We start from the raw sequence: 27,632 nt of genomic DNA on the forward strand, positions 1-27,632 counted from the left end.
TAGGCAGGGTCCTAAACATGGCACCTGTGAGAGAGTTTTTCCCTTTTTTTAAAGCCTCCTTTATGAGGATAAAGATAACTCGAGGGCCAAGTTGTTAGTGTGAGGAGAGCCTCGGAGTAGTGAGGGAGAATGGAACAGTGCTGGCCGTGTGTTAATTACAGAAGCCATTCTGCCAGCCTGGGGCGGGATGGCTCCTGATGAGCCCTGCACCTCCTGGAGAAGTGCACAATATTGCTTCTCTTAAAAAGATCAGCACGCAGCAAAGGCCAGCACGCTGCAGACAGCATGCTCACACCCCACAGCTGGCAGGCCTCACACCCTTGGGGCTCTGTGATGCTGGCCAACATGGGAGCCAATCCCCTTTTCTGGCACTCTCTCTTGAGCACTAGGTTGGAGTTCTGCCTTGCTGCTGCTTGCAGGGGGATGGAAAAAGAGTCCTTACCCCCTTTTCCCTCATGAGCCCAACCGGTAGCAGAGGGAGGATCTGAGCCTGTGCTCTTCAAGCACGCATGCTGTGCAGGCAGGTGTTAATATCCATGCAGTACGTGCTCAAAGTTGGCTTGCTTACAATCCCCAGGAAACTTTTAGTGGAAAAATTGTGATCTACATGAAATAACATGGTAGATTTTCATTTGTTCCTTTTCCAAAATATTTCCAAAGCTCTACCCTGGCACAATTTCTGTTTAAAAAAATAACACAGCACCTTTTTTGCTTTACAGAGCTTATCACTGACACCCCAAAACTCCCTTTGTGAATTTGGCAGAGTGGAGAATGGGTGTCTGTGGGTGTGGGTGTGCGCATGCATGCAACGTGTGTTTATAGTACACAGGATGTATCAATAATATTGTGCCCACAGTCAGTTACAGGCACAAAGGATAGCATTTATGGTGATGGCTAACTACTTGAGTGTCCCCACAAATGTGAATGCCATCATTTTCACTCTCAATTGATGGTGGGCAGTAAATTAGAGGCCAAGTTGAGGCCTCTTTAAAAAATATAGCCCTACTTATAATTTTCCCCCAAAATAATTTTTATTGTATATATAATATATGAAAAATGTGGTTCTTGGCTAAGATCACTTTTGTTGGACTTCATCTTACTGCAGATTTTTTCTGACCCCATAAAATACATGTTCTCCTTCGAGTCCGTGTAGATCCCACTGGAGCTGCACATGCATCCCATGTATGCGAGATCGGAATCTTTTGCCTACCAGGCTGTGTCTGGGACGCGCGTGTGCCCTGAGTCACCTCATGCTCCCATAAGAGGGCTTAAAGAGCAAAGCGGCCCTGCGCCCTTTGATTCCTTCTTACCACTCATGGCAATGAGGTGCAAGGTGGACTGTATCTGATCCCGTTCTGACTTTCAAACCTTACTTCAGTAAAGAAGCTTCTTCCCGGATTCCTTTTCATTCCTTTCTTTCTTTTAATTTTCTTTAAGAACATAAGAATGGCCCTACTGGGTCAGACCAAGGGTTTGTCTAGCCCAGTATCCTGTCTTCAGACAGTGGCCAGTGCCAGGTGCCCCAGAGGGAATTAACAGAACAGGGAATCATCAAGTGATCCATCCTCTGTCACTCATTCCCAGCTTCTGGCAAACAGAGACGAGGGACACCATTCCTGCCCATTCTGGCTAGTAGTCATTGATGGACCTATCCTCCATGAATTAATCTAGTTCTTTTTTGAACTCTGTTATGGTCTTGGCTTTCACCACATCCTCTGGCAAGGCGTTCCATAGGTTGGCTGTGCGTTGTGTGAAGAAATACTTCCTTTTATTTGTTTTAAACCTGCTGCCTGTTAATTTCATTTGGTGACCCGTACTTCTTGTGCTATGCGAAGGCATAAACAACACTTCCTTATCTACTTTCTCTATACCAGTCATGATTTTATAGACCTCCATCATATCTCCCCTTAGCCGTCTCTTTTCCAAGCTGAAAAGTCCCAGTCTTATTAATGTCTCCTCATATGGAAGCCATTCCATACCCCTAATCATTTTTGTTGCCCTTTCTGAACCTCTTCCAATTCCAATATAATTTGTGTGCCATCCTCCCACCCCACCCCCCCGCCCAAAAAAGAGGGAAAGCGAGCAGTTAGAACAAACAGAGGGGAGACCTCCCTGTACAGTGGGGTGAGGTGCTTCTTGACAACCGCTAGCTATGGCGGACTCCAAATCCTCGGCATTTAAACTAAAAAGAAAAGGAGGACTTGTGGCACCTTAGAGACGAACCAATTTATTTGAGCATGAGCTTTCGTGAGCTACAGCTCACTTCATCGGACGGTATACATCCGATGAAGTGAGCTGTGTTTCCACGGTATGCATCCGATGAAGTGAGCTGTAGCTCACAAAAGCTTACGCTCAAATAAATTGGTTAGTCTCTAAGGTGCCACAAGTCCTCCTTTTCTTTTTGCGAATACAGACTAACACGGCTGTTACTCTGAAACCGGAGTTTAAACTCTGTACTCACCGTAGAAGGTAAGAGTAGCTGCCTGTTCTGTCTCGGGGAAGCACATGTCCCCATCAAGTCTGTTAGCTGCTGCTCCTTTTGGTCTTGCATGTGAAAATCCTGACATGTGAGCCTCAAGTTACTCCTCTTGGAGCAGCCCATGAGGGTAACTTCAGCTCAAGGATCTTGGCTGTCCTCCAGGCAGGAAATTAGTATTCTTTGAGTGCCGTCCCTGTAGGGGCTCCACTTCAGGTGACGGTGCGTCCCGGAGCCATTGATCAGAGGCTTTTCCATAGCAGTGCTTGGCTGGGCCGTGCGTGCACGCTTCAGCTGTCTCACGGCACCTGTCTGTCCCATTGAACACATGTATGCTGGCCCTCTCTCTCCCACACCCTCCCTCCAGTTCCTTCTCAACCGTCCTTGACTGAAGACGGAGCTCTCCGCAGTGCGAGAGCCGTTTCCCCCTGGAGTATAAAAAAATCAGTAGTTAAATAAGTTTTCTTCTATTGTAGTTTTGTAGTTCATTTAAAAAAAAATTTCTTCAATACTTAGATTTTTAGTTCTCCTCAGTTCATAGTCCCCCTCTCAGGGCATGAACATTAACGACTATGCCAGGTTCCCCTGGCTTTAAGAGATGTGGCTCCTGCCACGAGGCAATGCCTAGATCTGATGGACACGCTCAATGTGTGAGGTGCCTCAGAGAGATGCACATTCCTTCCAAGTGTGTCCATTGCAGCAACTTGTGGGCATGAGCCCGCCGAGACTGGGACTTCCGCCTGAAGATGATCCTAATGGAGAAATCACTTCTCCCAGGATCAGACAAGGATCCCCCTAATCACTTCCTCCCCCAATAAGGAACAAATCCATCCGAGTCATGACAGACAACGTAGCATGCATGTTCTACATCAACAGACAAGGGGGGGCCTAATCCCACTCCCTGTGCACCGAAGCCATGATGTTATGGAACTGGTGCATCCGCCACAATATAGACATCTCAGCCTCTTACCTTCCTGGATGCCAAAACGCCACCGCCAACACCCTCAGCAGACACTTCTCCTGGGAACACGATTGGGAAATGACCCTCCACCGAATATTCAGATAATGGGGGTTCCCTTCCATCGACTTATTTACCATGCCCCAGAACAGCAAATGTACTTCGTTCTGCTCCAGAGCAGGACTCTGCCCCCAATCCCTAGGGCATGCCTTTCTAATCCGGTGGGACAACTCACTTATGTACGCATTCCCACCAATACCACTAATCCACAGAGTCCTACGCAAAATAAAGGAAGACAGCGCTACAATCATTGTGATTGCCCCAGTGTGGCCCAGACAAACATACCCTTACCTGTTATGTCTGTTTACCCATCCACCACAGACTCTCCCATTAACATGAGACCTTCTGTCGCAGGACAACAGACAAGTCCTATGTCCGCAACTAGAGAAGCTCCACCTGAAAGCATGGTTCCACGAACGAGAGCTAACCTGTTCAGAACAAGTGAAAAATATTTTACTAAACAGCAGACGCCAATGTACACGCATTACTTACCTGCAGAAATGGAAGCGTTTCTCCACGTGGTGTTCAAACAAACAGATCACTACATGTACCGCACCATTACCGGTGGTACTAGACTATTTGGTTGAATTGAAGAATTTGGGACTATCGCTAAGCTCTATCAAAGTTCACCTCGCGGCGATTAATACTTTCCATGACACAATCGAGGGGTTTTCAGTTTTCACATACCCTATTACAAAGCGCCTCATGCTTGGCCTACAAACCCTCTATCTGGAAATACGGGACCTGAACTTAACGTTCAAGGGCCTCATGAGACCTCCATTTGAACCAATGGCTACCTGCTCCTTACTGCATCTGTCCATGAAGGTGGCTTTCCTAGTAGCCATTACCTCCGTGAGATGAGTTAGTGAGACTGGTGCACTAATGACCAACCCACCCTACACCATCTTTTTCAAGGACAAGGTCACATTATGACCCCATCCAAAATTTCTCCCCAAAGTGTCATCAACCTTCCAGATCAACCAACCCGTTCACCTTCCCACATTCTATCCCAAATCGCACACATGCTCACAGGATGCTGCACTACACACCCTAGATGTCAGACAGGTGATAGCCTTCTACCTGCACAGGACGAGATCTTTCCAAAAATCATCAAGACTGTTTGTCTCGACAATGGAACAATCCAAAGGGTCAGCAATATCCAAACAACAACTTTCAAAATTAATATCAAACTGTATAGAACCCCCTATGAGCATCAGATCATAGAATCATAGAATATCAGGGTTGGAAGGGACCTCAGGAGGTCATCTAGTCCAACCCCCTGCTCAAAAGCAGGACCCATACCCAATTAAATCGTCCCAGCCAATGCAGATCCCATTCCACACATGCCATGGCAACTTCCGTGGCTTTTCTTCACAATGTACCCATTTCAGAAATTTGCAAAACCGCCACTTGGGCGTCAGAACATACCTTTACCGATCACTGCGTCATTACGCAAGACTCCAGGGACAATGCCATACTTGGCCTTTTGGTCCTCTCTACTTTGGTTAGCCATATACCTCCAAAGTCCACCCATCCTTAATGGGTATTGCTCTACATTCACCTGAAGTGGAGCACCCACAGAGACAGCACTTGAAGAAGAAGAGAAGGTTACTCACCTTGTGCAGGAACTGAGGTTCTTGGAGATGGTTGTCCCTATGGGTGCTCCACTACCCACCCTCCTCCCCTCTGCTTTGAAGTTTGATAAGAGGACTCTAAGGTAGAGAAGGAACTGAGTGGGGGCACGCTGTGCATGTGTGCTCAATGAGACAGACAGGTGCCACGAGACAGCTGGCCCGGCCGAGCACTGCTATGGAAAAACCTCTGATCAACGGCGCCAGGATGCACTGCCACCTGAAGTGAAGCACCCACAGGGGGACACATCTCAAAGAACCTCAGTTACTGCACAAGGTGAGTAACTCTCTCTCTGTCGTCTCAGTGAGCCCCTTGGCTGCTGGGCACCACACTCTCACTTCCAGCAGGGAAACAAAGGTGCCAGAACCCCTGATAGCAACATCCCTGACATTGGCTGTGTTTACCTCTGCCCCAAGGTGTCGGCAGCACTCCAGGGCAGAGAGACCCAGCTCTGTCCCCTGAAAGGGGCAGGTGCTTCTGCACCAGGCATAAACAGCTCTAAGTGGGCAACACATCCTCCCCACAGGGAGGACTCTAGGTCAAGGGATAAGCCCTCAGCACAGGCAAAGGACAGCACCAAAACACCGCAAGACAAATTGAGATCAGTCTGGCCCAATTGTACCGACTTCCATGCTGGTGCCAGAAGGTTTCACGGCACTGAGATACGCTTTTACTCCTCCCTCGCTGCCCCTCTCAGTACTGGATTTGGCAATGGCCCTTGCACGGGCCATTCACCATGTAGGCATTGTGAACGGGTAGAGCATGCCCAGTGCAGAGAAACTCTTGGAAGAATTTAGCTGAAAAACAGAGTCTTTTCTGAGTATGTGTGATCTGTGATGATTATTATTATTATGTTTTTTTTGCACTCTTATAACTTGGCCAAATTTGGGCATTTTTTCATGGGGATGGTAAATGACACATCCCTGACACAAAGGTGGACTTGTGCCAAATTTCAAGTCTTCGCACCAAAGCATGGAGGCGTCTCATTTTTAAAGGCCGGGGGTAGAGGGGAGATTGATTGTTAACATGGACAAAGCGACACATTTTCCCCTAATCTCAGTCTTGGAAACGACTGAGCTATTTTTGCTGAAACTTTCCCCCCAAAAAAGCAGCCTGAGGCAAACACCTGGTATGGGTGCCACTAGTACTCCTTTTTTTTCAGCTGAAATAGTTAAAGGTTGGCAAAGTTTATAAGCAAGTGAAAGCAAGGTCTTCTGCTGGAAAGTGCTGGTCAGCCTTAACATTGGGTGGCACCACTTGCCTGTAATAAACATACATGACAATTTAGGGCCGGAGTTTTCAGAAAGCAGATACCATATTGCATTTGCACTTGTGTAGTTACTTCCCTTGTGCATGTGAATCTTGCGCAATTTGTGTGCACAATTGTGGTAACTGCATTTGCTAATGCAAGTGGGCCTTTGGCCTCAATTTCCTGAAAATGAGACTCTTAAGCATGTGTATAAAAGAAATGACCATGGTTACTAACAAATGCGTTTCTTACATATTGGAGCACTTCTCCTGTTCCTATTTCTTTTCAAGATCTGGATATAATCTTTTATGTGTCTGTGCATATTAAAAACCACATCTGTGGTTTGAACCTAGCAATCTTGAGTTGTTTGATGCAAGATAATCTACTGCTTTTATTTACAGCCACTTGGACGCTGGAGAGTTTTGTTTCATGGTGGGACTCCTGATACTAACAGGGCAAATTAGAACTACAGTGAAGGACAAAAATAATAGAGAGTGATAGTGTGATTACTTTGGAAGGTCTGACTTGGGAAAAGTAGGCATGATAGCCACAGTTCCCCCGATACAGTTAACTTGTCACTCACCACCCTAATGTCTCACTCACTCCCGGCTGAGCACTCTGCCCGCAGGGGCTTTATGGAATCAGAGGGAGCTGATTGAGAGCTAAGGAAAAGGATTAGATCTTCACTGTTTTTTCTCAGGACTGTGGACCTAACAGCCAGGGTTACCAGCTGTGAACTGTTCCCAGGACTGAGGGCTAATCTCCTTTGCAACAAACTGTGTAATGAAAGTCCAGCTCGATCTGGTGGCTCACTTTTAATGAAGCTAACCGTTGTCTTTTGCACTGCCGAAATAAATAGGAATAAACCGGGCTTTTTCTCCTCCCCTGTGGAGAAAACGGGACAGTAGAGAGACGACCTGGGTCTTTTAAAACTGGGGGTGAGGGCGAATTTGTATGAAGGCTCATGCTTGGATGGCTGTGTGGTAGGTTGTACATGGAGGCCCCTTGCAAGTTTGCGTTAAGGTGCTGCAGACTAAACCTGTGCGTTTTCCCCTTTTCCCCTGTAAATGCCTTTTTATCATTCAGACTGTCACCTGTGTTTTCTGGCAAGAGCTGCTGGCTGGGGGAGGTCTGGCAGAGCTAAACTCCCAGCTTGGTGGTCTTTGTACAGCCTTAAAAACAGAACCTGCTCTGTGAATACCTGCAAGTTAACATGTGTCAGCCGTATGGTTGGAATGTTTCCCTCTTCACTGTAAAGAGGGGTTTTATAATGAATACTTTCCTTGTGATCCAAATGGGTAAATAAACAAACAGCTCCTGCAGGAAGTGTCCTGTATGTAGACAGAGCGAAGAGCTTGTAGCTCTCCAAACCAGCAAAAAAAAATCCCAGCCTCACCCAGCCGTGTGCATTTAAGCAAGTGGAACATGAAAGGTGAGTTTATCGTCTCCATTTCCTTTCACATCAGATGTTGCCCCTTATCCGGCATGACACGACTCAGAACTTGCCAGATCATTGTCCTTTTCTGGTATTGATTCAGCTTGTTGATGCAAAATTCCTTTATTGAAACTTAAATGGAAAAAACCTCAACTGTTCAAATTAGATCTGAGTAAATAATTCTCAACAAATCGTATCTCTGATGAATGCAGCTTCTCTTTCTGTGTGTGGAATATCCACAAGCAGACCTCAGCTTCCGTGAGTTTGCTTATTTGATGGGGTCAGTTTAATTCTGTGGCTTGATCAGACATAGATCCTTTGGTGTGAGAGCTCAATATGCCATATTTGAAATTTGAGCCATGCTGGTTGGTTATGATTGGTCCAAAGTCACATGGTGCTGTTTCTGATCCCTGACTGGGTGAGCATGCAGGTACCTCTCTGACAAATACTTGAAAGTGAAAATGTTGCTATTTTGGTTTCTGTAAATACTTGTGCGTATGGTGTTGAAATTTGCAGTCCCTGAGCATTTGTGCTAGTACGATTCAATAGGCCTGATCCTCAGCCATTAACTTCAGTAGAGGCACTCTGGCTGAGGATCGGGCCCATTGACTCTAACTGCAGAAAGTGAATTCAGAAAGGACATGAAAACGTCCAACGCTGATTCACTTAACAAGTAAAGCAGTTTTGAGAATTCTTTTTGCATTATTCAGGTCCTGTAGCCTCAGTGATTAGCTCCCAGTCAAATTGAACTTTGTCTCCATGTAACCCTTGGAATGTTTTTTGAGCCAGTTATGTGACTCTCAAGCCTGTCTCCTCTAGACTTTTTAATCTTTGTCTCCTGGACAATATTATCCAAGCTTCCCAATATCATTGTACTACCTTGTTCTTTTCCACACAGTGCCACTTGTGTATAAGGCAGGATTTTTGGGTGGGAAAGGTCCATTTACTCCTGCCATGCATTCCTCACTTGATGACACGGTCCCCTATGTATACGGTGACAGCATACTGCACCTGTTTACAGCTGGAACTGAATAGCCTAAAACTTTCCTCTCCCAGGTTTTCTTCTCCCATTAGAATTAAAAACTGACAATTTCCTCATGTTTATACCAGGAAAATAATTACCGGGGGGAGGTGCTAGTCCCTCTCACCAGGGTTAACTTGGAGGCTGGCTTCCAGTTCTTTTCTCTCCACCCCAGATCCATCACAAACCATCTGATCTACCTGAATGATCTTGATCTCCTCTCATCCCAAACTTGAATTTTTTCTGGAAAATTAAGGAAAACTTTAACAATTCCCCTGTTTCTCTCTCTCTCCAAGGATTTTTCTAAAAACGTTTGGTTTCCTCATAGCTCTAAACCTGTTTCTATAGAAACATCAAATATCAATGCTCTGTGGCAGGGTTAGATGAAACAATGGGAGGGAGGGATAGCTCAGTGGTTTGAGCATTGACCTGCTAAACCCAGAGTTGTGAGTTCAATCCTTGAGAGAGGAAACACACTGGAGCTGACAGGTGCAGTGGGAAATGACCTAGTGCAGGCGAAGCCCACAGCTCCTTCACAAGCAGTAGGTACTTTCATAGCTTGTGGAGATTATGGAGATATTTTTCAAAATTTTTTTCAAAAATATGAAACAGACATATTGTGAGAATATAAAATTCACAATAAATGTGTACACATAAATCCACTTACTATAGAGATGTCTGTATTTTGAAGTGTAAATACATTCTGTAGGCACATCTTTTAAGGTGTATTTTATATACATTTATCTAAATGTATACATAATACACCATTTTTTGATATACAGACACCAGTTTGACTGGTGTGTCATAGACACACGTGTTGTCGAGGCATAATATCAGAAAGCCTCTGTCTGATGCACACTTTGCAAATGAGCCTGGCCCCCAGGCAGTTCGCAGACAGCGTGTGGCTCAGATACACATGATGCGGGGGAGGTGCTGGCAGGGAACTGCAGGTGGGGCTGATCTGGCAGAAGGGGATGCTGTCTGGGAAAGATTGTGATCCATTACTGAGCAGTTGGTGAGGACTGCCAAACTCCCTGGGTGGCCTCCAAGGGCAGCAGAGACTTCTGTTTAAAGAGCAATTCTGAAAACCTGTTGGCATTCCCAGGCAAAGTATCTGGAGCTGTCTGGTGTTCCTGGGTGGCTCTAGGTGGGCAGAGTTAAGGGTGTTTGGGTGACCCTGGGGATATGCCTGTGTGTGTGCACATACTTTCAGATGGTTTGAGCTTTTAGTTAAGAGGAACCTTTGTTTCTATGGTTTGTTTTTTAGAAAGCTGCCTAGTTCTCTTAATGTTATTTGGCTGAAGTAGATTCCTGGGAATATGACTACTGGTATAAGTGAACCCAAACATTGATGGAACTCAAGAACAGTTTTGCTGCGTCCTGCCTTCACTCTGTCCCTTCCATAATTTAGTCCACCCTACTTTCAGGTTGTGCTGTCTGTGATCATAGCATGTGTGCTCCCTCTGGCCATCATCACTGCCAAGAGTCCTGAGATTTTAGAGGCAATCCTGGGGGTTGAGAAATTCACTCAGAAACTTTGGTCTAAGGTCAAAAGCCTGAGGCTAGCCAGGAACGCTGAATGATGGCTGTAGAAGGGGTCACATGCAGGTTATGAAAGCAGAAGGTGGTCAACTTGTCAGAACCAAAGGTCCTAGTTAACGAAAATCTGGGACAAGAAGTATGGCAGCAGGCAGGAGGACTTGTTTTTCAACAGAATGTTTCTCAAAGTTTCCATGACTCATTTGTGGATTTTTAGCTCCAATAATATAAAAGACGCTGACAAATTTCCTAATTAACGTGAGATTTAAAAAATATAGATTTTACCTGTTTACAGCTGGAACTGAATAGCCTAAAACTTTCCTCTCCCAGGTTTTTTTCTCCCATTAGAATTAAAAACTGACAATTTCTCTCTTTGCATCAAAAATTTTTATAGCAAAACAGGGGGGAAAATGAAAGAAGCACTAATGTTTGTTCAGTGCCCTGATTAATACTGTGGGTTATCAGGTTAGGTACAAGGAACTGCCTAACAGTTTATTGGCCCACCTGGTTACTTTGGTTAAAATTAGTCTTGGGTTAGAACAGTGGTTCCCAAACTGGGGTTTGTGAAATGTTACAGGGGGTTCTTGGGGGAAAAATTCCCTAATGGCCAACAGAGCTGTCCCTAGAGAACCTGGGCAGCATGGGGTCAGCAGCCTGGAGCCCCTGGACTTACAAGAGCTAAGCAGATCAAAGCAAGCATAACTATCAGACTGAGAAGATGTAAATGTCAAGACTCCTTATAAGAAATAGAAAGGGAGGTGGATATTTTTTGCTGTTTTTAAAATTAAATAGGCAGCTAGTGTTGTTTTTAAAATGATCATGAAGAACAAGTTTAAGTTTTGTTGTAACGTGCGTTGTTTGCCTGTTTTGCTCAAGACCTGAATGCTTGTGTAGGAGGAACTCTGAGTTGGCTTCTTAAATCCCTTCCTGCTGTTTCACATCTGATACTCCTTGATGAAACCTAGGAGCCTTGTCTTATAATAGGCTCATTCAAAGTGATTCAAGCTACAAAAGTGAGATCTTGTAAGAGTGTTGCCATTTTCCTAATGTAATAAAAATACTGTGGTGATAAATAATAATTAATAATAAATAGTGTGTAATAAGCATGTCATAAAAACAAATTTTATATTTCCAAGATCACTGCTTTTATAATTTATATTCAGGTAAAGGAGGCAATCCCTGGAAATATTCATTTTTAGGAGGGGGTTCGCGAGACTTGACATTAGTGAAAGGGGTTCACAGGTTGTTAAAGTTTGGGAACCACTGGGTTAGAAGAAAATGAATGGGGAGAGAGGTTATTGAGAGATGTGGGGAAAAATATGTCTTGTAGCAGAACACAGTACAACCCCCCCCCCCATCATGCTGTTTAATTTTTGCTGCTTTTTTTTCCCTTCTGCATGTAACCCACATCTGCTACCTCCAAATTCTTAGCGTGTCTCAGAAATTCCAGAGTTTTTTGCCCCGAATCAATAAGGAGACGGGAAAAAGGCTTGTAATGGCTTCTTCCATTGTGCTCGTTAAAACCACATTGTGGGAAATGGACCCAAACACTGTCTTTTAAGTGGTGTTGAGTCTGAGGCAGGTGGTATTAACTGAGGACTGCATTAACTCTTTTCAAATCTCTTTCCTATTTCCTTGAGGAAACATGCCTGGCGTGTATATATGGCAAGGGCTGTTTCCCTGCCTCTTGCATTGACATTTTAATTTGGTCCATGATATAAATATCATTTCCCTAATCCTCCTTGCCCTGGCCTTGTTTTGTCTTTTTCTTCAAAGTGAGTTGACTTTTTTCTTTAAGGGAGAGTGGTGGCGGGAGGAGGGAATGGGAATGGTGGCTGCTGCTCTAGTTTAGAGAATTCAAAGCTGGGGGGGAAATCTCAGAGTATCTGTTGTTTCTTTCTTTGTATTCACATGGAAATTTTTAATCTCCATCAAAGGATCACGAGAAAATAACATTGAGATTCAACAAGAGAGCTCCCGGCTTACATGGAATTTTTAAACGTTATTTGTCTTTATCCCTTAAACGATGAGAACCATGAACTATGTTACCTACAAGCTTCATCATTAACTTTTCTCTTTCTTCCTCCACCCCTCTATTTTTTTCCTCTTTCCCTTTTTCTTAGATCTTTATTATCCTATGTAAACATGCAAAGCTCATTTTGGACGATGCTATAATATTCTGTAGGATTTGTTAGTTGTGTATATGTAGACACTTTGAACTTTAACCAGTAGTTCTGATTAGAAATATTGTGCCATATTCTACTTTTGATGTGAATCTGGACTATGCAGCAGTCAGTGGAATCACTCCGGTAACAGATATCAGAATCTGACCCACTGCGTTACATAGCACTACACGAGTGAACATTATACCCCTAAAAAAGGGACAGTACTAAATAAGGAAAACACAAACCAGTTTCTCCTTTGTGGTTGTGAATCATAAACACTGTCTGCATCTATGGAATTAGCTGATTCTAATTAAGATGTGTCCCCCCACCCCCCCAGTAACTAACCCGTGAAAAAGAGTGACTGGTTTTACAGGTGGGTCCTGGCAACAACAGTAGATTTCACGCTTCCACACAGATAAATTAAAAAAAAAAAAAGTGGGGGGGCTGGGGTTGGTAATAACATGCAAATTCTCATTAGTGCTGTTTTATGGTGTTTAATGTTAAACTTGGAAGATAAAAACGAATGACAGCCAGTAAATGGGACTGACGCTTCTGTTACTAACGTCTCCAGCAAGTGCAAAATAGCACAGGGAAATAAAGGCTGTGGGTGCTTCCATTTTTGCTGTGTGTCAAGCCAATGGCACCATCCTAGCACCTCGACTTAATGCATTTTGTGGGGGAGGGGAATACATCAAATGATGTGTTTAAATAGGCAATGTGGTTTGTGATTTTTTTTTGTTAACGATGTTAAGGAGTATTGAGACACAGGAAATCAAGGTTCTAACCAGTTTGGGTTAATAAAAACCACATCACACATTTTATAGCAAACCCAGACTAAATTCCAATTTAGAGGATCATATTCTGCCTCAACTCCACCTTTTGCTTCAGCTGGATCCATTGTTCTTCACTTCCTTTTTTGCCATGTTTTTGCAAGCTATAATGCTGCTATGCTCTATCCAAGAGGCAGCTTGAAGTGATTCCTCTGTGTGTGTGAATGTACGTGTGTGAGAGAGAGAATGTATAGAAGTGCACAGCACAATCAGCACTCAAACAACCGTATCTCTGTCGCGGACTCCTCTAACTTTCTGTACAGTTAAAACTCATGGAGATCTTGTGCAAAGGCTACATTTGAGTAGTATTTTGGGGAACGAATGGTAATTTTTCTCCTTACTCCTCTTCATAACTGAAAGTTTTTCCTCTAGCAGAAACCTAAACTCTGCATAGTGACACCATGCAAAAATCATACGATTATGATTAAGGCATTCTAGTGTGTGGGACCCTGATTAAATTAAAGTGATTTTTAATGACACTCTGGATTCTCTCCCCCCACCCCATGGTGTCATCAGAGGGCAGAGTTAAGGTTGTTTGGATGCTCTAACGATTGTTCCATACCTTAATTTGTTTGGATTTTTTAAAATTTAACTTTAATTGTGAATTTCTTAAGTTTAGAATGCCTTGGTTTTGGGATGATTACAACATCCTGGTATTATAGTTTACCCTAAGTTACTGATATTACTCTCAACTTTAACTCCATTTTAACATAGTTTTTGTTTGGACATCTTTTTAAAAGATTTCATACACAAACCACTCGAAATTCCACTTTTCTCTTGCACCTCCTGTCCACACACCACCAAATTCCCCCTGCCCATGCATCCCAGCTTCCCCCTCTCCTCCCTGCAAACACACATCAATACACCCTTGTTTCCCTCTTCCTCCTGGCCTGCCTGTTGAGTAGCTTTTGAAGGTATTTGGGATTAATGGTCATTTTTTGGCTGTTATTTTTCATAACTGAAATTTTGAGTCATTACGAATTGACCCCTTCAAAAGAGCCACCTTCTCCCATTGTTCTCAGCAGGACTGGAGCTCCGTTTTGTTCTCTCTCTTTACACTTGATAGAGTAGCAGCATGTCTAACACTTGGACAGCTATATTGAAATCCTACTTTCTGCTGAGATGAAAGCAGACAGATGTGAACATTTAAAAATAAAATCGTAGGGAATGGAAGCTGAAAATGGCTTGTTATTTTAATTACAATTTATGAAAGTCTTAAAAGCGGGTACATCTGCTTCTTATCCCCCATATTTTTCTGTTGGGTGTCAGAACACAGTCATCCAGACAGGCTTTTTGCCTTAACTTTGCATTACCCCTTACTTCTTCACTCTGGAAATAGTAGAGGTTTCCTTATGTCATTTTCATGGTGTGTTTCGGCCTTCCTTGGTGCTTGAGTCAGAGTGGTGCTAATACAGATGCCATGGTGGTAGAATAGGAAAGACTCCTTTTCCCAGATTTAACAAGCTTATCCTTTCTTCTCTGATTCTTTACATAGGCTCTTGTAACTGCTCTTTAGGATTTTATTATTATAAGAATATTTTTATAGCGCTGGGCCAGAAACCCTTTCTTCTTTAATTTTCCTGAATCTATGTGCAGGGCAGTTGGCTTCCTCCCAAATTCTTGTTAACTTTTTTTTCCTGATTAAGGTTTTTCAGACCTAATCCTTCTGTCTTTCTCATTCCTTGCCTTCATTCTTGCCCTGGCCAGATGTTTGTTTGCCACTTTTCAGACTCTCAAAAAATGTTCTTACATGGTTACTTTGAGTAGCCACATTTGCAAAACATGTCAAGAGAAATTTCCAAATCTTGATTACCAAATGCCTCACTGCTAATGTTTTCAGCAAATTCCCTTTAACAGTTCCATTAAATCTTGTTTAAAGTGTGAGAGTGAGATATTCTATAGGTGACTGGAGTTAGGAAGTGTAAGTGAGGAATATGGATCACATTTCAGAGAATGCTGGGCAGATTGTAAAAGTATGGCCAGGAAAGAATAAAACATCCAAAATAGGGCAAAACTTTGTCTTTCCCCATTTCTACCTCTTTCACGTCTTACTCTGTTGTGTTGTTCTCTGCTTCAGACTCTTTAAGACTGTGCCAAATACTCAGATATTTTATAGGTAATGGATCCCATAAATGCCCTGGCCAGCCTCTGAGGGAAAAACATGATTGTCGGTTTTGGACAGAGTATAAAACCCAAGCAGGAAATCGTTGCTGAATGGCACAGCTGCAGGCAAACATTCTAAGCTAGTAAACTGCCCATCTGCATACCCACACGTATGTCAGAATGCAGGGTTAGGAGACCATGGCACAGAGAGTCTGTAAATGGTTAGTGGTGAGAGATTTTGTGATTAAAAAACGAAGAGTTTTGCTTCATTAGTTCCTGAAATATGGCTACCTCAAGATGATATATAATTATGTTGTTTTGACGATTAAGGACAGATTGCCGGATAGAGCACATGGGCTTTCTCTCAGGACAAAAGTGAGACGATCAAAGGGTTAGATTTGGGATGGTTCAGATGGTTCCATATGCAAAACCTAAAAAATTACAGGGCAGAATATGTAACACAAATGTTGCCTTCCAACCTCTGTTGTCAGTATGCCAGGATAGTGCTTCATTCTGGTCTTTGTGGTAGGTCTGATGATCTAATCTGAACTTGCCCAGGGAAGCTACAGATGGAAAAGACCTTTCTGGTTCCCAAACCCATTCCAGCGTCACACATCCCAAAGGATACTGGGGTGGGATTGTTCTGTGCTGCATATTTTTCAGGACTTCCACCACTTGAGTCTGTTCTGACATCTAATAGATCTCACCGCCCAGAAAGCATTTTCCTAATATTCAACCTAAATATTTCCTCCTTTAATTGAATCCATAGTTAACTCCTAGTTCTGCCCTGGGTACCACCCTTTCTTTCTCTGATGTCTGCACCTTTCCACTGATTATGGATATCCCCTGCTATCATTTAGCCAAGTGATACATATTAACCTTTCCTCATACATTACAGAAGTTATACAGTCCCCTTTGTATAGGCCAAGTTGGATCAGTTTGCTAACTGGTTTTCCCAGCCTTTAAATAATTAACAGGCCAGCAACAAAATGCATATTGTTAAAGTAATGAAGCAATAACAATAAAACTGGTTTCAGACCCAATGTAAGGAAGTTGTAGGCCACAGGTTACTTCTCCTCACATAGTAAGTACATCAGTGATTACATGTGCGTTATTTTCAAACACTTTTTATTGCAAATTCAAATGATCTTCCAATGTTAACTCTCCAGTAAAATACTAGCCTTCCAAGCTCATGTGCCATAGACATGGCATTGGCCTTCCTGGGAGTGGGGGGAGAAGCAGGCTTTATTTGTTGTTGTAGAAAAGCAAAGGAGTAGCCCAGTGGAGGGCACTAGCCTAGGACTTTGGAGACCTGGCTGTAATCCTGCTCTGCCACTTACTTGCCCTTGCCCTTTGGGCAAGTCACTTCGTCTCTCTCTCCCTCAGTCCCCATCTGTACAATGGAGATAACAGCCCTGGCTGGCCTCACAGGGGATGGGATGTTGAGGGTAAATACAACAAAAGTTTGTGAGGTGCTGAGTTTCTTTGATAGTGGGGCCAAATAAGTCCATAAGAGAGAAAGAGCCAATGCCCAGTAAAGTCAGTGGGACCCCTTCCATTGACTTCTGTGGCTGTTGGATTGAGGCCCTTAAAGAATATAACACTTCATTCCTGAACTTGTTAAGATATGTGTTAAACTTCCTTTGGTTAAGGAAATAAGTCTGAAAATGTTCTTTGGGTTTTCAGATGTGCAGTGGAACAGGACACCGTTACGGCTTGTGATTCATTGTTTTCATTTAAGGATTGAGTATTTCAGATATTCTTGAACGTTTCACTATTCAACAAGTAGTTTCTTTATTGTTTTTCCCTGAGAAGGGCGTTGCAGCAGGCGCTGGAGTCTCTTATTTTCCTGGCACTGTGCGTCGTCGTTTGCAGCCATGCACTGTGGGTTCCAAGCATCACCATTGTGATCCAGTAGTGTTTTATACTCCCTTTACAGACCCGAAGGATTTGAGTTAGAGAAATGGGGAATTTGCTGGGAAGGTCAGAAGGTTTCTTTGATTCCCTATCTCACAAAGAAGGTTGAGTGAAGTCCCTTCTAGATTCATATATAGTAAGAAAGCACACATTTAATGGAAGCTGTCTGAGTGCCAGTTGCTCTTGAGCATCTGGCATATTTATTTCTGCTAAATAAGCAACCTGCAAAATGTCTGCTGGATCTTCTGTGAAGAAATCAAATGATTATCAGCACTTAATGTTCATGGATTTCATTTGTGGTCATTGTTTTTGCCTAGGTCATTAACATCTATCCGAAGTGAACTGATTCCGTATCTAGTTAGGAAACAGTTCTCCTCTCCTGCATCCTTACGACAAGGACAGGACAACAAAGAGCAGGATCAAAAGAAGGATCAAAAGTCATTAGGTGAGTGAAAGAATCAGCTGGTTTAATGAAGATCTTGAAGCATTTATGCTGCAGTTGAGCTACTGGATAGACTCCAGAGTTTGTCTAAATCAGTGGGTCCTTTTTCTTTTTTATGTATTCAACATGCTTATTATGGTAATGTTTAAGGACCTGGCAAGAGGGGAGCACCATTGTGCGAACCACTGCACTAACACGAAGCGGTAGACGGTCCCTGCCCCATAGAGCATACTGTGTAAACAGACAAGACAGGTGTAGGGTGAGGGAAGAGGTGGAACACACAAGCAGGGTGAGTAGTGTGATGGTGGTAAATGTCATGTTAGTTCCATTCTTCTGGGGAGAGGGATTGGGGGGTTAATTAAGGGGAATAAGCTAAATGGAAAGAAAAGGGAAGGGCATAATTTGTTGGGGAAAAGTCAACATGGATTTTGTAAAGGGAAATCATGCCTCACCAATCTACTAGAATTCTTTGAGGGTATCAACAAGCATGTGGACAAGGGAGATATAGTGTACTTAGATTTTCAGAAAGCCATTGACAAGGTCCCTCACAAAAGGCTCTTAAGCAAAGTAAGCTGTCATGGGATAAGACAGAACATCCTCTAATGGATTGGTAACTGGTTAAAAGATAGGAAACAAAAGGTAGAAATCATCAGTTTTCAGAATGGAGAGAGAAACAGTGGTGTCCCCCAGGGTCAGTACTAGGACAAGTACTATTCAACATATTCATAAGTGATCTGAAAAAAGGGGTAAACAGTGAGGTGGCAAAATTTGCAGATGTTACAAAACTGCTCAAGTTAGTTAAGTCCAAAGCAGACTGCGAAGTGTTATAAAAGGCTCTCACGAAACTGAGTGACTGGGCAACAAAATGGCAGATGAAATTCAGTGTTGATAAATGCAAAGTAATGCACATTGGAAAACATAATCCCAACTAGTTCTCTGAAAACATCCACTCAATGTGCAGCAGCAGTCAAAAAGGTGAACAGAATGTTGGAAATCATTAAGAAAGGGATAGATAATGAGACAGAAAATATCATATTGCCTCTCTATAAATCCATGTTATGCCCACATTTTGAATACTGTGTGCTGATGTGGTCGCCCCATCTCAAAAAAGATATATTGGAATTGGAAAAGGTTCAGAAAAGGGCAATAAAATTATTAGGGATATGGAACAGCTGCAATATGAGGAGAGATTAATAAGACTGGGACTTTTTAGCTTGGAAAAGAGACTAAGGGAGGATATGATAGAGGTCTATAAAATCATGACTGGTGTGGAGAAAGGAAATAAGGAAGTGTTATTTTCACCTTCGCATGACACAAGAAGTAGGGCTCACCAAATGAAATTAATAGGCAACGTGAAAAACCAAAACTCTTCCCTGTTTTGTTTGCCTGCTCTTTTTAAAGACCTAGAACCCCAAGATTTCTTGTTGTGCTTTCTGGATTTCCCCTTGTTCAGGGGTTAGAAAGTCAAACTTCTTTGGGCATTAAAGAGGAGTTTCTGAGATACAGGCTTCTTCCCCGCTGGGACAGGAGGATGCATTATGGGGTTTATCCTGATCTCCCTTATGTTGGTGTAAATCAGGAGTAACTCCATTGTAATCAGTGAATCAACCAGGTTCTGGATCTGTGTTTTTCTTCCTGTGCCACAGTGCAAATCAATTTAATTGTGAAAATATGGGTAGTGCGTAGGGTACTAGACTGGAACTTGAGCCCTGGCTTCTGTTCCGGGTCATCCACAGACCTCCTGTGTGACCATAGGCAAGTCGTTTAACGTGCCCTGGGCCTCAGCCCCTCAGCTGTAACATGGGGATGGTCGCACTTCCCTACCACACAGGAGAAAATCCTTAATGACTGTAAAATATTCAGGTGAGGGCCATGGACAGGTTTCCCCTCCCCAAGATATTTTAAAGCTGCTGTGTCTAGAACCCTTCTGTGGAGAGTGTTGCTACCTCTGTGAAGCCTGCCTCATGTTGCATATGTATGTTCTGCAGACATCTACAGTTATGTGAAGGGTGATAGCTTGCTGGAATTTGCCCCAGATAAATCATGTTGGAATGATCACAGCGGAGATCTGAATGGAGGACAAGTGCGTTGCTACGTCCATATCATGAAAGAGGGGCTCTGTTACCGAGTGAACACTCTTGGGTTATACATTGAAGCAAACAGACAGGTAAAGAAAATATAAAAATTGTATATGGGACTACAGCGTGTGTGTGTGTATGTTATCTGTAGGGATAGCTTCATCAGTGACACCCCTCCTTTTGGTGAGGATTGCCTGGGAGCTCCCTCAAGTATCCAGTTGCTGACTGAGCACTTCAGCATGGTCACTGCAGAGGGTATGCGACTTGGGATTTAGTCCCAGTTGTACCTCTGACTCGCTGGGCAACCTCGGGCAAGTCTGCCCCTCACTTCCCCCGCTGTAAGCTGTGGATGATGATTCCCACCCCTGAGAGCTACAGATGAAAATGAATGTTGTTATTGGGGGGCGCTGATAGCAACCCACATATATAGGCTGCCTAATAGCTTCCATTCTAAATGTACCATTGCTTGAGCAGATTTTTGTCCAGTGTAAACAATGTAATTCAGGGCACTCCAGCTGACAGAGAAGATAACATCGATGAGTCACAATTCCAGTTCACATTTACCCTGATATAGGGCTTCGTTAAATATGGGATGAAAGGGAAGGGCTAGAGAGAGAGAATGTGGCGTTAATAGTAGGCATTAGTGACCTGAGGATTAAAAGCTTTAACCCTGAGGATCCCATTTTTTGCCAAACTGGCAGCTGCCCTGTACACATCTTCACTTCACCTATCAAGTGATGGGGGGTGCGCAATCAGGACTGGCCGATTTCTTTGGAGTTTGGGGAGGCTGGTGAGGACTGGAGGGATGCTGCGGGGGAGGAATCGGGGACTGTGGCTGGGAGATGAAGGGGCTGGGTTGGTATTTCTGGGAGTGGCCAGTCGTGTGTCTGCCTCCTGGTTCCGTTTGTGGTATCTCATTGGAATGGATGGGTGAATGAATGCAAACCATAGCTGGGGGCAGGGCAGAACTGGTATGAACCCAGGAGTTGTGGGCTTAAAGGCTCTGCATGCATTGGGTGGGGAGGAGCTGTTTTGGTGCCTATAGTCGAGCACACACAAGGTAGAAAGGGCACAGTGCTGCTGACAGGGCAGCGAGCAAGTTCTGTTATAAGCCCAAGGACAAGAGGGTCGGAAGGGTTAAGGGAGAGCGCCACTTGCTAGCAGAAGTGAGCATGTGCACTTGGCAGCAGTCGCTTGAGTGAAAAGTTATTGAGTTGAGCCAGTCAGGCTCCATGTGGTTTGGGTTTGGGTGTTTTTTTTTTTTTTAACCTAAATATTCTACATTTTGGTCAGTGCTGGAAATGCATTTGCTCCTGGGTGGTACGTAACGTTAGTGCTTTGAATTCACTTTGGGACCTGCAATGTTGGGGAAGATTTTCCTTGAATTTTTAGCTTTCCGGAATGGTAAGGGTCCTAAGGAAACTCTGCGGAGGTGAATCATATAACAGAACTGAACGAGGAGCCCTGGAAAAGGAGCTCTTGTCAGTCCTGCTGCATTTTGTTTCTCTTACCACTGCAGGTAAAAGATGCACCCTTCATTTTATTTGTGGTTTTCTCCTCTATTGTTCTGCTCTGAGGAATCTTTGAGTCGCAATTGCTCTCCTCTTGGGCTTTGTAGGCAGTTCTGATGCCTTCTCTCTACAGCTGCTACTGGCAGCTCAAAGCGAGCTATGTGTTAAGAAGGCAGGCCTATGGCTACTGCACTGTACTTCTAATGCCAGAAGAGGGGCGGCATTCTAACCCATTGCCCTCATGGGGAGGAGACACTGGACCTGAATTGTTTCTCTTCCAGCTGGGTTTCTGGATGCCTGAAGCCAGTGTGTGGGCAGTGGGTTCAAGGGGGAGTTAGCTTCAGTAGCAGGAAATAGCTTCCTTCTAAGATGAATTAAAGGCAAAACATTAAACTTCCCCTTGACCCAGACACTCCCTCTATCTCCCGCCCCATCGATAGCCTTCCTTTTCAGAGCAAAAAATGCTTGCGCTTGTAGCTTTCTCTAATCATTCTGATCACCTCCTGTGCTGTGCTACTCTTGATTGATTTCAATCTGGGTTTTGCCCTGGCCACAAATGAGAAATCATTCTTCATGTATGTAACCACCTCCTCCTTTCTGCTGATCAAGGCTGCTTCTCCCTCCTCATCTCCCAGACCTCGGAACAGCCTTTGACACTATGGACCATTCCATGCTACTTCATAGCTGTTCATTTCTCTCTTGGATCCTTTCTGTCATGGCTGCACTACTGTGTCTCAAGCTAGGACAGCGTCCCTGTGCCAAGGCATAACCACTGGGGTAAAATTGGCCTCGTTGGGATGGCTCAGTGAGTTGTTGCTTTTCAATAGTGGCTGCATCTTATGCATCAGGAAGTCACCTTTCATCCTTTAAACAGCTCTGTCTCTAGCCCTGGTGGTGGCAGAGACAACCTTCAAGATGTGAAGAGTGGCAGATGCAGCAATGACTGCCTGGGGCTGCTGGCAGCCTGAAACGGTTGCTTTCTGAGAGGGGTGAATTTAGCTATTCATCTCATCGCAGGGTCCACTCTGAACCTTTACGACCATTTAAAAGCCAGCATTGTGAACTCTTTCTGTGTTGATCAGAGCATGTCAGAAGGGAGAGGGCTGATCATATCTGCACAATCCACTGTGAATGGCATCTCATTGTGAGACCACAAGTTATTTTCTTTCATCTGATCCCTACACCTCCCACCGGATGGAATTCCATGAGGTTCAGTTCTCTGCCTTCTGCTTTTCTTTACCGACCATTTCCCTTTTGGTGATCATACTTCTACTTTTACCTTCACTGCCACACTTGAGGTGATACTTGGATGTCTGTACAAAGGTGCTACTCGGACTCCTCTCTGTCTGTCTTAACCGAATGTGGCTTTGTCTCAGCTGCGTTCAACTGAATATCTTGAAAGAAGTGGGAGTATCCTGAAACAGCCCCATGACCTCTCTCTTCTCAACATGGACCTTTCATTGTCCATGACCTTGGCATCCTTCCCAACCCTGAACTGTTCTCCTCATGCATCTTGCATGTCAGTCTGTCCATGGCCACCTCTGCAGCATTGCCTGTGTGCCCCACTGCCCCTCCGCTGCAGTTCTCAGCCATGCTGTCATCTCCTCTCGCTCAGTCTGTGCCCCCCTGCTCTCTCTGTGCCCCCCTAGCCTGTCTTCCCTCCTGCACAAAGAAGAAGGGTGGGATTATCCCGTCCTCCTGTAACACTAGCTCCCCATTCATTTCAGGAGCCAGTTCAAATTGCTTTTCATGGATTTGTCCCTGGCTACTTCCTGGACCTCGTCTCTCTCTATTACCTTCTCTGCTATGTCTTCTTCTCTAGCACCCGCCTTTTCCTCTGCAGCTTCTGCTCTCTGGAACAGACACCTCATCACCTTTTTGTTTTCCCCTCACACATCTGAAATAGTTGTCCCTTGCCTGTGCTTCAGCTAGCTCCCTTCTGACTAAATGCTTTAATTTAGTCATCCTAGGATGTCTGAGTACTCTGTAGCGTAATGAGTCCTGTATAGTTGCTGTGTTATGTCAAAGCATGCGGAGTTACGTTCTGTAGGGGAGACACTGTACGAACTCAAATACTGCGCGTCCTTTGAGTTCTGTGGGAGCCTTGCAGCTTGCTGCTGGCTCCTGATTAGATCTACCTACGCAGCAGGGTGTGCAAAGAGGAGACATACTAATAGCCAGCGCTGTACCAGTACAGTCTGTCTTCTCCTGTGGAGTGAAGAGGGTAACTAGCACACATCTGTTGCAAACTTAAACCACAGGTGGTAAAATGATATCTTCTGTAAATGAGCAAGTTGACGATATATACCGAAGTGCCGTGAAACAAAAGCCTGCTTGGATTTGTCCATGTAATACACTGATGTAGCATTAGCTTGTTCACCTGTGACTTGGGCTCTCCTCTTCCAGGTTCCTAAGCTGTTACCTGCTCTTCTGTGTCCAGAAGAACCATTGGTTCACATGTCCGCTCAAGTCACTGACAGAAGCCTGGTGAGTGACTGTTCCTGTGGAATGTGTGAGGGGAGGTGGAACTATCTGCTAAGCCTTAATTTCGAGAGCTGCTTCTTGTAATTCAACTTCTGTCTCAAAAACGTAGCCAAGGTTCTGAAGCTCCGAGCTAAGATATGACTGAACACAAAATAAAATGTCCCGATCGTGTATTCTCCTTCAGCTGCATATTCTAAATACTACTGAGTCAAACAGAGTAATGGAAAACAACCCAAAGCACCCATGTATCCTCGTCCATCAGTTCCTGCCCTTCAATCTTTATTCATTAAAAACAGATTTTACTGTTTGTACTGTACTGTTTGATACTATACAAATTTTACCCCAAACCAGCGTCTTGTCCCCCAGCAGGCTGATGTGAGGTTTGGCAGATGAGGCTAGACAAGCAGTTGGCTTTCCAAAGGCCAGCAAGCTTAGCGGGTTTAGTATTTTAGTGCTGGCTCTTAGCTAAAGTATTTTAGCTGAATCCCAGCTCCAAACCCCTATGCTTTGGGCCCACTTTGGTGAGTTCTGAACTCACACAAATAGTCCCACTGACTTAAATAGGACTGCTCACGTAGGTCCTTGCCTTCATGTTAAAGAGCTACACAGCTGGGCCCCATGTGCTGAAGTCTTCCTGAGCTGGGAGGCTTGTGGAAACTGGCCAGCTGTCTGTCTGGGGAATGGTCACCAGGCTGTGCTCAGTCAGGGGGTTCTGTTGAGCTGGCCACCTCAATTTATCCAAACCCTGGAATCCGTAGAAGTCTTAGGTGTTCTCCAAGACATTCAGATCATCAAGGTCCTGCTTTGTATGTATTCAAGGGTAATATCTTATTTCTTGTATTCCCCATTCTTTTTTTTTTTGATGCAGTATTGCTCTGTGACTGCCTGTTTCAACACACAGGGCTTGTCTCCAGGAACATTTAGCTTGCAGCAAGCTGTGAATTTCCCCCGCACTAGCCTGTCGCTTACTAAGTATCCATCTTGACCCTGCTGCCGCACACTAACAGTTCCCTACTGTGCTTTGATCTAGTCCCATTTCAAAGCGGGATAGATTAAAGCGCACTACAGCGTCCACACGGACACTAGGTGTCTGAGGGCTTCCTGCAAACTAAGCGTTCATGGAGACAAGTCCATAGATTCTTCTTTTAAATCTGCACTCTACAGATCATACAACATGCTTTAGACCTGTCCACCAGGCCTCACCCACACGTACTCACTTCTTTGAGGTATATGCTTTACTTCCAAAACTGCATACTGGGGAAAAGATCTTCCCCTTAATCAAGAGTAAGATAGTTAACCTATGAAGGGTCACTTTTAAGTGTAGCTCTCATCTATGAACAAAGTCATCATCATTCACTCCTGGTTATGATATAGGTTTATCTCAGAGGTGAGGTCTTTGCTGTAGTTAACATGGTAAAATATAATTTCTTACTCTTAAACATGCTCCAGACTGCGAAGACTTTACAAGCCTTTGGGTAGTTGAATTTTGATGTTTGCTAAGTTTTTTGAAGATGCAGAATATGTTGACAGTAACTGTGGAAGTGTCTTGTGTGTGCACAAGTAAACAAGGCCTATCGCTGACTTATAGCTTGTATTATTCATGGTATCTAGGTATGTGGAGAATAGTCATGTTTTTTTGATAGAGATCCTATACGAAGAACATTGATTTGGGGATGACTTAATATATAGCCATGATAGTTTGACTGAGTTTCCACTCTGTTCCTCTCTAGGTTGGATCTGACAGCATCATTGGTTCATCCACGCAGGTTGGAGAGAAGACATCCATTAAACACTCCATCATTGGCTCCACTTGCACCATAAAAGACAGAGTTAAAATAACTAACTGCATCATCATGAACTCTGTCACAATTGAGGAAGGGTATGTTACTTCTTTGTATCTCCCTGTCCTAAGCTGTTTCTCTGTCTGAGAAAGGCACTGGGATGCTGGCTGTCCTCGTGAGAGATTCCTGGCCATGACAATTAGTCTCAGGAAGAAGCTTGTTTCTCATCTCCTGGGGATGTAAGAATGAATCAGAAATAAGTCTTGTCTAGTCTCAATAGGATACTAATAACAAGGGAAAGAGTTAACTAGAGGGGTCCAGAGAGGGAGGATTAATTCCATCCCATCCTTCTGGAGAGCCTGTCATCTGCACAATGTATTTTAAGTCATATAGATGGAATGGATTCACTGGTCTGCATGAGGTTGGATCGCATCCTTCCAATACTGAAGGCTTATTTTAAAGGCTTAGCCTTCAACATTTTTGGTATAAACATCTGCATACTCCTATAAAGTTGCTGATGTAAAAATTCCACATTTACCAATAAAAATCTTCCTACTGCTTCAGTATTTCGAGAGCCTCCACTGACATTCTCTTAGGTCTTTTCATTGTCATCTTGAATCTTTACATTAGCATTACAATTGCTGGAAAACGGGGCAAATAAATAAGCTTTCCCAAAAGGAAATCTGTCATATGGTAGAGGTTCCTTGTGTGTGAGACCCTAGCTAATGAATGGGTATCCACACAAACAGTTACCACCAATACTTAGATGTTTAAAAATGAGACCTCCTCTGGCTTGGCACCATTAAAATTCTAGCTGGTCACTGTGGCAGGACAGGAGCAGACTCATTAACTTGTTAGCCTCATTAATTTGTTAGCCTGGCATGCTGGAAGGGCTTGCAAACTGTAAAAGATTAAACCAATAAAAATGAACAGTTTTGAAGCTAGTTGATCTTTCATCCTGCCTCGGTGCTTCCCAAACCCGGAAAGTCAGTCATTACTTACTTGCAACGTCCTCTTCACAAGAAGATCTGCTTCGCAGATCAGAAGAAGAATCAGCCCAGTCATCAAATGATTCCCAGACTTACCTTCCATAGATTCCCCCTGCCCCCCAATACACACAAGTTCTGGGGCTCCTGTTCTCTCATGAGTGTCTTTGAGAAGCGACCTAGGTGCATGTAGACATTGCTTTGTATTGTGTGTGTTATATATTCAGGGAGGAGCTCGCTCTGCTCCTAGTCTCCAAGGTAGATGATATTTATCCCACTTTTTTTGTGTTGTGCTACTGAAACATCCCTTGACTCTTCAGTGAGGGGAAAATGACCAAGCAGTTGCTGCCTGAAAGTTCCCACCTCGTCTTACAAGCCAGCTTCCTGTGGGTGTCAGTGGAAAAGAAACTGCTCAATAGAGTCTGTACAGGCCTTTATTAATTCCCTGCTCCTTCATGCCATGAGGTTTGCTGAGGGTCCTTGTGGGAGAAGTCAAACCCTTAAAAAATGCCAAGTTGGCTCTCCCGGTCACATGCTTGAAAACAAAAAACAAAAGGATGTTGGGTCTGTGGAGAATACTACTGTTACAGAGCTAAATTACAGGTAAGTAAGTATGGTACGTCACTGCCAAGTGTTTAGTCTTTAATAGAAATCCACAGTAATTTCAAGCACATCATAAATCAGAATTCCTTGGTGTGTAGATAATAGCTGATCTCCAGTTCACTTGTAAATGGCTCCAGTATGGCAGTCTCACAGAATTTGCCGTCCTCTAAGCACCAGGAAATACTCTGATTTGACAATGAGCTACACTGTTGTCTTGATTAATGGATTGGTACCACAGGCATTCTGGCAGGGTTTGCGTACGAGGTAAGCTGCTCTACGGTGAAATCACAAAGGGGCCTAAATATATAAATAGGTAGATAACAAAAGTAGCTAATGAAATCCGTATGTGTTCCTCTGCACTG

At 43.9% G+C, this 27,632-nt stretch overlaps 1 protein-coding gene across 1 annotated transcript in view; it reads left to right on the top strand.

Annotated features, from left to right (window-relative positions):
* The window catches only part of EIF2B3 (eukaryotic translation initiation factor 2B subunit gamma), a 136,045-nt gene that overhangs the window by 80,932 nt on the left and 27,481 nt on the right, over positions 1 to 27,632 (top strand). The window contains exons 7-10 of the mRNA XM_084636893.1: positions 17,703 to 17,830; positions 19,816 to 19,994; positions 23,823 to 23,903; positions 25,631 to 25,779. Of these exons, the coding sequence (XP_084493019.1) occupies positions 17,703 to 17,830; positions 19,816 to 19,994; positions 23,823 to 23,903; positions 25,631 to 25,779 (537 nt within the window). The remainder of the gene's footprint in view (positions 1 to 17,702; positions 17,831 to 19,815; positions 19,995 to 23,822; positions 23,904 to 25,630; positions 25,780 to 27,632) is intronic.

This window comes from Lepidochelys olivacea (assembly GCF_965140295.1).
Source record: "Lepidochelys olivacea isolate rLepOli2 genome assembly, chromosome: 8".
In the NCBI taxonomy this organism is placed as follows: Eukaryota; Metazoa; Chordata; order Testudines; family Cheloniidae; genus Lepidochelys; species Lepidochelys olivacea.